The sequence below is a fragment of the Schistocerca americana genome, chromosome 6, assembly GCF_021461395.2.
Source record: "Schistocerca americana isolate TAMUIC-IGC-003095 chromosome 6, iqSchAmer2.1, whole genome shotgun sequence".
In the NCBI taxonomy this organism is placed as follows: Eukaryota; Metazoa; Arthropoda; class Insecta; order Orthoptera; family Acrididae; genus Schistocerca; species Schistocerca americana.
Window position 1 is genome coordinate 357,943,881 of NC_060124.1, and position 15,058 is coordinate 357,958,938.

General features: G+C 37.2%; 1 protein-coding gene across 1 annotated transcript in view; it reads left to right on the top strand.

The window, feature by feature from the left end:
- The window catches only part of LOC124619319 (protein turtle-like), a 906,568-nt gene that overhangs the window by 869,540 nt on the left and 21,970 nt on the right, over nucleotides 1-15,058 (top strand). The window contains exon 17 of the mRNA XM_047145628.1: nucleotides 6,896-6,977. Within this exon, the coding sequence (XP_047001584.1) occupies nucleotides 6,896-6,977 (82 nt within the window). The remainder of the gene's footprint in view (nucleotides 1-6,895; nucleotides 6,978-15,058) is intronic.

Consider the following 15,058-nt stretch of genomic DNA (forward strand, 5'->3'; position numbering starts at 1 on the left):
TTACTTTGCCTTTAGACCCAGTGAGACAAACTCTAACTTTGCCTTCTTAAAACACACATGAAGGACTTCACCATATTCCTACATCTTCTCAGTGAGTTTTCACAATACACAGATGTCCACAGTCGAATGGACCTTTCTGAATCCAACCTGATTTTCACCGATCATTTTTTCTGTAAATAGTTGGATTCTATCCAGTATACAGTAGGACAAGATCCTATATATAGCAGATGTTTAGGAGGATGCTTCCTCTGTATTTGGTGCTGTCTATTTTTCACCTTTCTACATCTACATCTGTACTCCACAAGCCGCCTGATGGTGTAGGGGGTATAGGGCAGATGACTGCTGTCTTCCAATCTTCTGGGATCTCCTCCACAATCCAAATCCTCTTGATCAGGTGGCCATCAAGCTTGAATGACTTTCTCCTGGCTTCCAGCTTCTCCTTGAATTTTGATCTTCTTCAGCTTCATTATCTGATTCCTTATTTCCTACAGGATAGGTGGTGGATAATCTAAATTCTCAATCTCAGGAGGCTGAAATTCGAACATATCTTTATGTTCATGACAGTTGAGGAGCTCCATTAAGTGTTGTTTCCATCTCATAGCAATGTTGAACTCATTGGTGAGTGTCGTTCCATAATTGTCCTTGATGAACTTTTGCTGGCTTCTTAAAGAAGTTAACTTCATAGTACATGGTGCATCTTTTGAACTACTATTCCTGAAGAATCTTATTGAGTCTTCTCTAATATTCCTTGAATGTACATTCTCTTTGGCCTCCTGAGCATTGCTTGTGTAGTTCTCCGCACTTCTTCAAACTGTGATTTGCCTCGTGCAAAATCTGAGCCTCTCAGCCACTTCTCCTTGAATTCTGTTCTTTTCACTACTTCCTTAATGCGTTCATCACCAAACCAAATCTTCTTTCCCCTTTGTTTACATGTTTTTGTTTATTACCTGTCCATTGGATTATATTCATTACAGTACAGTGAACTTTTATGATATCTGTTTAGTGACTGATAGTCAATACACCACTGTAAGAAAAAGGGGGGGGGGGGGGGGGGGGGGGAGGGGATAAAGGGAATAGACCCTTGGATGCTATTGAAAAACTTGTTTTCCCATCTTGAAAAATATTCTTGAAACCACACAAGTGCTCTCTTCTTTATACATGACTCTAATTATCATTGCCCTTTTTCATAGTGCATAGTTTCCTCTTCTCTTTGCAGAAACTTCCCCTTCTCTTTATCTTTGCTCCTGTTCAAATAATTTGGCATTTTTTATCGAAAAAAACATTATGAAGATACTAGATTTCTACTCACCCTAAAGATGACACATTGATTTGCAGACAGGCCCAACAAAAAGACTGTTACTCATTGAGCTTTTAGCCAAAATCTTCTTTGGAAAAAAAATGCACATTCATACAAGCAGGCACATCTCATGCCCACATGATCACTTTCTCCAGCCACTGCAGTCAGAATGCAACTGTTGCGTTGAATGAAAGCGGCAGTTTAGAATGAAGTGGAGAAGGATGAAGAATAGCAGTGAACAGGTGCATGCTGTGCCACAGGGTGGTCCAAATTGCTCGTGGTCACAGTTTGGCAGTGGCCATTCATCTTACTGGACAGCTGGTTGTTAGTTATATCTGTGGTGTCACCGCCAGACACCACACTTGCTAGGTGATAGCCTTTAAATCGGCCGCGGTCTGTTAGTATACGTCGGATCCGCGTGTCGCCACTATCAGTGATTGCAGACCGAGTGCCACCACACAGCAAGTCTAGAGAGACTTCCTAGCACTCGCCCCAGTTGTACAGCCGACTTTGCTAGCGATGGTTCACTGCCTACTCACGTTCTCATTTGCCGAGACGATAGTTTAGCATAGCCTTCAGCTACGTCATTTGCTACGACCTAGCAAGGCGCCATATTCAGTTACTATTGATATTGTGAATCATGTGCCGTCAAGAGCGACGTTCATCATTAATGGATTAAAGTTAAATATTCCACCAGCTATGTCCGTTTTTTCTAAATTCTAATTTCCTTGTCCTGTTCCAGACCTCACGCCAGCCTGCGTGAGCTAAAACGCGTGCATTTTGGCCTCCTCTAGTAACACGGTGTTGGCTCTCCTGCCAACCACAACAATATCGATATAAAAAGCTTTGCAATGTTTGGAGCAGAGCTGGTATATGACATGGCTGCTTTCACTGATGGCCTGGCCTCTGATGGGGGGGAGAAGCCTATGACAGGGGTGTACTGGGAGGTGCTGAGTGGGTGGATTGGGCAAGTGTTGCACCTTTGTCTTCCAGAGGGATATGATCCCTGTGGCAAGGGTTTAGTATTGGAAGTATCATAGTGATGGGCTAGGGCATTGTGGAGGTTTGGTGGGCATCAGAACACTACGGAAGGTTAGGAAGGATCGTGGTTAGGATGTATCTCATATCAGTGCATAGTGATAGATAACCATAACCCTGATGAAGGATGTGGGTACTGTCACATGTATTTTGGGAACTGCAGTTTCTAATAGCCACTGTTGCAACTTGTGAAGATGGAAATCTGTCATTCATATTCCTGGAGATTGGTGCCATATTTACCCATCGGTTCCTTATGAGTGCATAAGAAGACTGGAGAAGACTGGTCTCCTGGGAATTCTAGGAGTGACACACTAACAAGCATAAGACTCCACCCTCCCAGGGAATCCCTAAAAATTGTCTGTAGCTCTAATGACCAGTCTTGATTCCATGGTCGATTCCCCGCCTTCCAGCTCCATTGTGGTTTCATGTCACTGCTTGTTTTCTCACCAGTTATGCTTATAAGGCATTAATAGCTAGTTTTCATCTCTCCAGTGCTTAGCTCTGTATTAATGTGTCTCTATAACCAGTTCTGGTGTTTAACAATGTGGTTAATTTACCCCCTAGAGATGTTGTTGCCTTAGGTCTCTAGCTGTGTTCATTCATATTCATTCCTCACAATGCTACATACAACACTGAACAAGACATCAATTTTTGGCCTCATCCACTGATGAGCCAAAATAAACCTGCTTATTAGCATGGTCGTCTACCATTGCAATCCAAAACAGCAGCAGTTCTTCATGGCATCAATTCAACAAGTTCTTGGTACATTTTTGGAGGTATTTGGCACCAGATGTCTACAGACAAGTCACAAAATTCCTGTAAATTAATGGCTACTGATTTGCGGACACAAAGCCGGCACACGATAACATTCCACATGCTCTCCTTTTGGTTCAGATCAGGCAAATTTAGTAGCCAAGACACCAATATAAGTTTACTGTCATGCTCGTCAAACTACTGTGGGATGATTCTGACCATGTGATACAAACAGTTATTCCACTGGGAGATGCCATCGCTGTTGGGGCATACACCAAGCATGAAGGGATGTAGGTGGTCCACAACAATAGTCACATAGTCCACAGCTGACTTCGTGACTTTGATTATTACCATCAGATGTGGCTCATGGTTTCCATGCTGTTTAAGGCTGCGAAATTTAGTGATCAGAGGTAACCTAGACCTCGGGCTATGCTACAAATCTGGCTATCGCCACAACCAAAATTTCAGGAGGGGGTGGGGTCAATATCAGACTCTAGCCAAGCGTTTACATACAGTATCTTCTTTCCATATCATAATCAACTCCCAAATAACATCAAAAACTAACTAATATAAAATATATAGGAAGCTAATTTATCCCCCAAACATTATGTTTCCTGTCAGTTTACCCCAACAAATCATACTAAAAGACACGTTTTCTAAGAATCTTTAAAGTTTTCTGTGCTCAAATAGCAGCATTTTGAGTTCGTGTGATGGAACAGTGATGTTTTCACAATGTCACAGATATTGTGCTGTGACTGGATGACATGAACATCCGTAGCAACTGCCATGGAAATTAGCACACTGTATTTGCCATATTTATTCTTGTCTATTACAAAAATATACATTTTAAGTGGTTTAGAACACCCAACCACTCAGCTGCATTGCACATTGCTCTGTTAAATTTGTGTACCTCCTTACCTGGATTTACACTATTTTGATTCTTTATTCAAGTTTACATTGGGTCTGGACTAACAAAATTCCTTCTTTTTCTTCCTAATCATCATTTTGTATTGTTTTCAAACTCGTGGTATGCTGCTGTCATTAGCAAGAAAGTAAAACTGACTAAACTCATGCATAATACACTCCCAAAAAGAAACTTAATAATAATGCACATTACACACAATCAGCCAGCGAGGAAACTAAAGTGACTCATAGTATTTTGGGCAGAAGTATATTTCGTATGCCTTTTTTCCATAAAAATTCGTGGAACCTGCTAGGTGGTGATACTTACATCACCATACTCTAGTGGACTCTGTTGAGAGATTTGCAAACTAATAGATAGAATAGAAACAAAAAAACACTCTAAAAAACTATCAAAACAATAATACTAAACATCAATTAATGACAAATCACAGCATAATAGAGATATAGAGAGACAGGGATTCAATAGCTAAATTTCAGCAATTTTGTTCATTCTCTTTTGATGTAAGCAATGGAACAGAAACATTGTATCAGGCTGAAACACCAGAGCCTTCTAAACACCCATAAGAGCTGTACTCTGAGGAAGCCACACCCCCAGGCCTCTGCCATGCTGAGCTAAGTGCCATTTCTAGGTGCAGCATGAAGACTAGCTACTACCTGTTCGAAAAACATTGTGTGATATCACATATCAGTAGTTTTGAAAACGTTGACCCGCATTATTTAAATCCGTGTCGTAAATATGCAAAATGCCTTCTGATAATTTAAATTCTGTAATATTTTATTGAGAAATTTATTTTAATATATATTTTGGAGTGGCTCCGCTTCAGAGCCTTTAATTACGAGCCGTCCCTGGTTACTACGGATCCCATGGAAGTGCAGGTAAATGTCCCCCAGAGTGTAATACTGCCCCCACTGAACTACAACTGTGTCACAGAACTTGCTTCCAGTAGCCATTTATGTGGATGACAGTGTATCCAGATATGACCATCAATCTATTGTAACATGATTCATCCAACCAGGCAACACGTTTCAATTGATCCACTATCCAATCTTGATAATCCTGTGCCTGAAATCAAAATTGACAGTCTTGATGGTACAGTATGGGAACACATAGGGGTTGGTTGCTGTGGAGCCCCATGTTCAACAATGTGCATTGAATGATAGTCAGCTACAAAATACTTGTACTTGCACCAGCATTTTACTCTGTTGTCAAATCTGCCATAGATCACTTCCTATCCTATTTTATCAAGTGGGCACACTTCCACTTCCACAACCCATGATGAGGTGCGGGTAACTACCACTATATCACTTACTCATTGTTTCACCATCCTTCTGCCACTTTCCATAGATGACAGTTGCACACAGTGGCTGACCAGCTTTGATGTTTCCAAGGCACTCGATCCCTTAGGCCAGGCCATAGCTATCAGCTGTTTATATAGTCACTTATGTTACTGGGTTGTCACATTTGCAGCCCATATGATTTACTCATTTGTATACTTTCCTTATCATATAACATGGTTGAAATGCCATCAGGCAGCATTCTTATATTTGACAATATTTTGGCTCGCAATGTATCTGTTACATTTGATAACAAAGTATTCTGTTGTTCATTCTGGAACATCCTCACAGGTACGTATTGTCCTCTTACAAATTCTGCAAAGATATGTTGCATTAGTAGTGATGACGAAACATAATGAAATCCATTATGTACTTCGCAAACACATACATTCCATATACACATGGTGAAATCATTCTTTCTTCCCAGTTATGATCCCATTTCAGAAACGTCCATCTCTCTCATTCTGCCGTGTATATATAGTGTGTGTGTGTGTGTGTGTGTGTGTGTGTGTGTGTGTGTGTGTGTGTGTGTGTGTCCACATGTATGTGCATACGGCACATGTAGAAGCTTACATATAAAATTAGTGTGTGACAGTTACAATAATCATCTCTTTTTAAAAGTTTCGATCTGATTTTTATCACTTCCTCTATGACATCAGCTTGTCTTGCCTCTTACCATTCTTAGTTCCATTAAGAATTTCCAGCTATCATGTTTATAAATATTAGATTATTTTTAATTTTTCATCAAGAACTTACCTCATCCATGTCCATACATAAAAGAAAGACTTTATTTATTCAATTTGTAACTGTGTAAACTGCTTGTTAGTGTCCATATGAATACACACCTGTGGTCTTCAATTTTGATTCAAACAGGCCTGCGATACTGGATTAGTCAGACTGGGAAAGTGAGTATACTGTATTCATTGAGCACTCTGTTTTTCAGTGCTGTATATGGTGTGCTGTTCTTGCTGTTGACTGTCTCAGTATTATGCCACAGTTACCTATTCTGTATGTGTGACACAATTTGTTAAGTATCACTTTTGGCTTCCCATCACATTTTACATATTTATCAGCTTCTCACAGAAATGTTCTATAGACCCACAAACTGCACATGCTTTGTTTATTGAGTGTGACTGTTTCTAACAGTTTGGCTGAAGCAGATACAGACTTTAATGTAAAACAAATCTTTAAAACATATTGCACCTAAAACTTTTACTGTGTATTTACCAAACAGTAATACCAAATGTGAAATGCTGTAAATGAGCTTGTAAAATTTGTGTTGTGTCTTGTTGAAGCAGTAAAAATTGTTGTACTTAACTGCATATTCTATTACAAGAAATAAGAAACAAAAGTGAAGATAAGACAGTTGTGTTCATCGGGTGCTTAAAGCAGTTTCTACTGTGCTTTACAGTGCAAAAAGCCCAATTTTCAGACGATTTGCAATTTTTATTGCACCTCTATTACTTTTAAAAATCTTTTAAAAGTACTCTTGTGTTTGAATTTTTGTATCTATCATATTTCAGAATTAAAAATTGTTTGTGTTTGTAGCATACAACATGGTCGCTTGCCGAGTTACCGATGCAAGAAATGGTGGCCAGCCACCAGGGGCCGGTCAAGTGCCTTTGAAAAAGTGAGTGTCTTGCCTTTAACCCCATTTTAAGAAAACTGTAAATTTTTAGAATATGTGTTTTTACAACCACTTCTCAAATTCAGATGAATTTTGTTATTTATGCTATGTCTAAACCCGTACAGAAAAGATTGGTAGACTTGTTATTGAATGATATACTTAGAAAAGAGAACAAAAACTGAAAACAGGGTGTTAATGCAGCTCTGTTTGTATGAAGTACAATATTTCTTAAAAGTAAATTATGAACTTAGCTGATCTTGTACTGTGTTCAGTTACATCAGATAGTATGTGGAGAGATTTTGTATATCATTGTAAGTGGTTTTTATTTTCTTGCAAATGAACACATTTAATTTTGAACATTAATTGCTATTATGTGACAGTATATGGATTAATGAGTATTTCTTTTGCTCATATATTTTAGCTTTAATGATTGTAGACCATTGAAGGTAAATTCCAGTTACTTAAGAATGATGATTTTATATTGTGTGATCAAAATAAAACTAGCTCAGAAAAGGTTTCAAAAGTCTACAAAAAAATAAAGTGAACCACACTAATGAACAGGAAACCGATTATTCGAAAAAGTGCTGGAAATGGCCACCATTGATAATTAATGAATGCTGTACTCTCTAAAATTGCATTGTCATGAAATGCCAAAAAGTCCTAATAGAATGATGAGTTATACAGAATTTTACCTAAAAGAGAACTAGAGTCGTATGGCTCACTCAGATAGCCAATATGAGCTAATTTTGCTATGGCAAGGGAAACTAGAGAATGATACTTTGTTTTCCCAATGTATTAAATGTTTTTCTCTACAAACTTGATTTGTCAATATTTTTTTCAATAATGGGAAGTCAGGATAAGTCTTCATTGGAGACACTATCTGGTGTGAAGCAACTGTCTTTATTTGTCTTTAATCATGCATTGTTATAGGTGAGAATGACTTGGAATCAGGAGGTTCACTGAGGCATATGAAATTAACTGAGAAGAAAAAGAAACAAATAATAGAAAATGACTTGCAACTTACCTGAATAACACAAAAAATACAGAACGTTTCAAATAACATTAGATTACTTTTTTTTTTCTTTTTCCCTTATGCACATGTTGTGATGCATTTTGGGACCTGGTTTGCTACCATAGTTCCACCAAACAATAGTTTTCATTACTTTATCTTTTCCTATGCAGTAAAAGGACTTGCAGAACCTGTCACATTATCATATTTTCAATATTCTTCTCAGTAGCAAATGTGTTGAGACAGATCATAATACAGAATGGATTGTGTGAATCTGACTGAACAGCTTATCACTGATGCCAACTGAAATTTGCAAATTAGTGTTGACTAGTAATTATTCTTAAATAATCTGATTTTACAATTGTAATAATTTTAATCATTTCACAAATTACTGTAGATTTATATCTACATGTAACTTGTGTCATTTTTTTTTTCTCCAGCCCCCCCCCTCCTTTCCACACACACACACACACACACACACACACACACACACCTCTCTGTTCACTGTCTATCTATCTGATCTGTCTTTGTAGGAGGTCAGGAGTTGGGCGAGTTTGCTCTTATAACTTCTGTTTGGCACAGGTGGAGAATACATTTTTATTGTAGTTTAGGGCCAGGTTCAGTAAAGTATTGTAGAAACAGAGACTTTATTTTTACTGAGAGCTCTTTCATTAGGAAAATGTAATGGTTTTAAAAGTAAAGGCAAAGAAGGAATTTACAGTCAGTGGAAGTGAAAGTCACAGGACATTCAGGATCCTCAGAGACATTACATATATGTGAGAGAAGGTTGGGGTAATAATGAATGAAACAAAACATTTTATTCTTGGGAAATAGAACAGTCCTTTGATCATGATCTTACAGAATAGATTCTTGTTTGTCATCACAAACCTTTTGACACACTACCCTGTATTTGGTAATGATTTGAGCTCGTAAAGGAAAACTTCAGTATTCTACTTTCAGGGATGTTGTGTCTTATTAGTAGTATTGTGTCTCTTGTGAAATAGTGAAAAAATCATATAATAATTACTCCATAGTTCACTTATGTGAGTTTTAGCTATTGCCAATATGGTAGTTGGACTGAATAATAATCCTTGGTTTTGTTTACTTTCTTAAATTGTTGTTCCAATAAATTTTTAGTGAAGCTATAATCTCACTGAGACAATATATATTGAGGGAATTTTACAGCAGGGGACCAGGTTGCCATGTTTTCTATTACACTTATAAAATGTGATAATTCACAGAAAAAATTTCATAAGTTTTCTTTAATAATCTTGGTACAAGGATAAATATCATATTACATTGGTAATAGTTACCATCAGAACTTACTAATTTCTAAAGATGGGGCAATGGAGTGTATATGAATGGTAGATTTGAGACTGTATGTATGCTCAGATCTTTTATAATCAACAGTTTTATGTAACTAAGGAATTATAAAATCATCTTGAAGGCTGTGGCTTAGCTTTTTTTGGGCATCATCATATCTCTTTCTGTTATACATATATTAGAAAACTATACAGTTCATAGTTCTCCTTGCTCTAATCTATTTTATTTACACATATTAAATAGTTTCAACAAAATGATGTTGCTGTTCATTAATAACCAATAGTTTTCTTTATTAAGGCTTTTGTGGAGGCATTAGCTCTCTAATGATAAACCACGAACTGACAGACCATTACCATAATTACTATTTCAGTCACAGATCAAATTAGTTATTGATTATAGCTTTTGTTGTGATAGACGTGCAATTGGTTTCTTATCCAAAGTCTTAGCTTGTAGTTGGATAGAGACTGATTGTTCTTTATTTCTCCCTTATGTAGGAATGTTGATTCAGAAACATATCGGGACAACAAGCACGAGCCCGCTTAATTAAACCAAAGACTCTGAAACTGGACAAGATTCATATAGAGAGAACAGTAAGATACCTTACATGTCCTATTTTAACTTTCTTTTGGCACTGCAACTGTTTAAGATGGCAGAAAGAATTGTAGAGCATGCGCAGTTTTCTTATGTTTTCTGCAAGGGTTAGTACAGGGCCCAGGACACAAGTTTTAAAGCAGAGCAATGTGAATGTCTGCATAACTATGGCAGTGATGTTGTGAGTTTATTGTCCCACAATTTATGTCATTCTATGTATCAGCTATCCAAAATATTTCCAAAGATGGCAGATAGAGAGTGTCAAGTAATTGATTTATCATAGTTAAACATTGATCATTACTGGAAATGAGCACATACAGCCAGCACAGAGAGCATACTAAAAATATTGAAAAGTTTTCTTATTTGAATCTAGTTACAGATACATGTCATGTAGTCATATGGTACTTCCCATTTGCACGCCACATGCACAGTCGTTATGAAAACCGATGTAAATTGTGAAAATGAGAGATGAACTGTAGGTTTTGTTATTTTGTCTTACGTTTCTATGTTATGCAATAAACACTTATTAATTAATACGGCATTAGAAAGAAAAATTGCAAAGAAAACTGAAACTCATTATCTATCTAGGTAAGGAAGGCAGCCAGAGCTGTGGAACAGATATGTGCTGCGGAAAACTTTCAAATAAATTTGATTAGGTTACAGAATGCAAAATGCATAGTCTCCCCTTAAAAATCGCATTCCTTGCCTGAGAAGTATGACATCTATACATATAGCTACATCACAATGCCCTACAGCCAAATTTAAAATGAAGCTATTACCATTGGAAGAACGAAGAAGAAAATTAATATTGCAATCCCATGTTCAGCACTAAAAAATAAACTGTTGTATTCCTTTAACAGATCAAGTATGAGTAAACATAAATTTATCAGAATATTCTGAGAAAAAGTATAGTATGTGCACTGCAAACTGTGAAATAAACAATCATGGCAAGCCACGATAGTGAAAATAGGGCTTGGCTGAGAAATAGTTTAATAACTGCACTGCAAACTATGAAATAAATAAGCAGGGCAAGTCTGATGCTAGTGGAAATAGGACTCGGTTGGTCAGACAGAAGAATTAGGAAAGAATCTCAGACTTGAAGACCAGAGATTGATCATTTGAAACTTTACATGAAATTAGATTTGGAGGAAGCATAAAACTTTGTGAATAAGTTGCACAACAATATTAGCTATAAATGGTACTCTGTATTCCAATAAGCTGAAGATATTTTCTGCATCACATATTTTGCAATTAATTAGCAAAATTTCGGTTTCACTTTTAAAATCTAAGTACACCAAAGTGTTTAAACATAGTTGAAGTTTATTAGGTACCATTATTTTCTGTGTTTTTAAGAGACAACATTTTAACCAGTCAGCTGTAGAACCAACAATTTATTTATTAATTAAATTTGCTTTACTGAGTGCAGGCACAGGGTCCTATGTAGTAGCCCACATGATTACTTTGGTTAAGAATTTCATTTCTTTTGAGAGATTGGACATAATTGTTGAGAGAATGACATACATAGTGTATTTTAAAGGGAAAGAAACATGCCCTGTACACTAACATTTATTTTAAAAATATAATTTAGATGCCTTGATATACAATGATGACTAAAAAGTATCAGAAATTGTATCAAGAAATAATCTGCAGCAAGTTTTGTACTTCAAATGAGAAACATTCAACAGATTTGGGGAAGATGATCAGTATGAAACGTTGCATGGAAATCAGATAATGGAACCTAATGTGCTCAAGCCTAATCTTTAGCTGACGATGAACCATTTAAATATCTTTCAACAGGTCTTGCTCAAAGTAATTTCAGTTTCAAATAGAAAAGTAGTTTAATATAAAAAGTAAATACCATACCTTTTCATACACAAAGTATTAACTGAAGAGAAATTGCAGCGAAAAAATAATGTGTATCACCCTTTAATTGTTATTTCATATTTACTATAATTATAAAGGCTAGAAAAAGATGCTCATAAATATGCACTTTTCATTGTGATAAATCCAGTAATCACCATCAAACAGAAAAAGTTTTGAAAATGATGCTTGCTCTCTTAAAAACATTGTGGAAGATAGAGTTAGTTGCTATAGATGACGAAAATGTACAAAAGAAACTTTAAACTTGTGTTCAGGTTAGAGTACTGTACATTTACATCTTCAAGGGGTCTTGCTTGTAGGAAATGCTCATTTCCCTTCTAAGGAATGTGTACCATAGCCTGCTGTTTGAATAACACTGAAAAAATGATTATTAACATCAATGCAATATGTATCATTTAATACACAATGCAGCATTTTCATGAAGGTTGCATTAAAGTCCATTGTCTGCTATGTGGAGATAACTATCACCATTGAGATTCTGTGAAATTCAGTTATTTGCTTTACATTATGAATATAAAAAATATTTTTTTTTGTTATTTCGAGCAAAGAATTTCTTTTTTAACACAGTAAGTAAACTCCCTATATATATATATATATATATATATATATATATATATATATATATATATATATATATATATATATATATAGTCTCATGTATCAGTAGTGCAGTATTACACATACAGTTTGTTTTTGCCACCTGTACTAAGCTGATGAGTTGCGACTTATACAGATATCCTAAGAAAATTATCTCTGAGATGGCATTTTAATTTTAGGGATATAAACTTTTTTTGTGAGTGCTAATTGTTGCCAGAAATTTCCTTACATACACTGTTCTCAAGTGCAGTCATCTTGTTACAATATTTCTCTGCAAAATTTTAATTCCTCTGCTTTTGGTATTCAAAATATAAAAATGCAAAATTTAATTAATTGGAGTCTATTGTCTTTTAGTTGTTGAAGCTTTGAGAACTGTATTGGATGGTCTCACTGATACTTCTCCATATATTTATCAAACACCTGCTCATAATCTACACTGATCAGCCAGAGCATTATGGCCACCAACCTACTATCGATCCAAACCCATCCAGGTGATAGCAGTGTCACCTGGTGAGGAATGACTGCTAGTTGGACACATGCAAGGTGCATGTAGTATCAGTGAGTGTGCTGTCCATGTGTAGAGTGAGGAAGGTGCATGGTCTGTCTGAGTTTGACCGAGGGCAGATTGTGATGGCCCAGAGGCTCAGCTTGAGCATTTTGGAAACATCACTACTTGTTGGGTGTTTGAGGAGTGCTGTGATGAGGGTTTCAACATGTGGCAATATCAAGGTGAAACTATGTCCGGACATCTTGGGGTTGAGTTGCCACCTCTCGCTACAGATGTCAGACATTGTAGGCTGGGCAGATTGGTAAAACAGGACAAGCAGTTAACTGTGGCGGAACTAATGCCAGTTTTTAATGCTGGTCAGGGTACAAGTGTGCCTGAACACAAAGTACACCGAACGCTCCTAATAATGGCCCTCCACAGCTGACAACCTGTGCATTAACATCATGACATCAGCAACCTTGACTGAAATGGGCCCATGACCCCTTGCATTGGATGCTGGCACAATGGCAGAGCATTGCATGATCTGATGAATCCTGATATCTTCTTCATCATGCTAATGGGAGGGCGCGAATCATCATCGTCTAGCTCCTTGACACCTGTACTGCAGGAAGGAGACAAGCTGGCACCGTCTCCATTATGCTCTGGGAGACATTCATGGGGGCATCTGTGAGTCCAGTGGAGCTCTTGTAAGCCACCATGACAGGACAGCCGAGAAGAATTGTACACTGGTTGCAGATCACATATCCCACCCTCGTGTTTCCCAACAGCAGTGGCATTTTTCGACAAGATAATGTGCCATATCACAAAGCCAGGAATGTGATGGAGTGGTTCCAGGAACACAGTGGCGAATTCCAATTGATGTGCTGCCCCCCCCCCTTCTTTCCCCCCTCCACCCTGCCCTCCAACTCATGAGATCAGAACCCAATTGAACACATCTTGGATGTGATTGAACATGGGATCAGAGCTCACCCGCACCATCTTCCTGGAAGTTATGGGAATTAGGTATCTTGCGTGTGCAGATGTGATGCCAACTCCTTCCAGGGACCAACCAAGAGCTGTTTGCTTCCATGGCACAATGTGTTGACACTGTTTTCCATGACAAAGGTGATGTAGTGGCTATTAGGTAGGGGATCATAATGTCCTGGCTGATCAGTGTATAGTTCCTAACATTAAGGGTAGACTAAAAACCTGAAGGTCTTCATTAGCACTTCTAATTCTACATTGTGAGAGAGCATTTTGAAAGAGCCTGCCCTCATTGCAAAACCAATAATTTTACTTGCTGGAACACTAGAGGTAACATCAGCAATGAATGCGATCTGTCTCTGTCAGTGCCAAATTCACATCAACAACACAAGACAATGCAACAGAAGAGAGAAGAAGTTAATTATTTTGTCCCTTCAGATTCAACATATCACTCAGCAGATGGTTTTTGTCATCTTTTAACAGTCTATCTAGATGCTGATGCTATATTATATTGCCTGAACATGCAGTTTTGCCATAGCAACTTCTACTGTGTACTCACTAACTATCTTCGACATCTCCAGAAGGTGATAAGCAATCACTCAAAACATTACAAAGTTTCCGGAATACCATTTGTCACAACATTTGTCAGAAAAAACACATACAGTTATTATATTAAGTTATAATTATGATTGTTTATCATTATCATTAGTACACCCGCCAGAATAAATAGAGAGGAGAACCACTAACAAGTCCAGATGGTGCACCTTGAATGCTATGAGTAGTAAAAACAGTGCAACAAAATGCAGGCAACGTAATGGATGCAGTACATGATGAGAATAAGTGAAGTTTTATAGGTTAATGAGGCAACTGATAAAATGAGTATGAAGGAACTTACCCAACCCTAATGTCTTAACATGCATCATCCTCATCTCCTTAAAATTTAATGTTCTTTCCTCATTCTACTGAATTAGGGAAAAGGAATGTTCAGAAGAAATGCAAACAAAGAATGCAAATAGTGTGCCACCATAACACATACACTGATATTGTTACCACAATCTTTCACCATGACTTTCATGAATTGCTCTTCATAAGCAAACTCTAATGGGAAATATTTGATATTTGAAAGTTGTACCTTTTTTCCAGTTCCTACCATTGCTTCATCTCTAATTAAATCACAAACCAGAGTTACATCTGCAGTAATCTTATTGTACA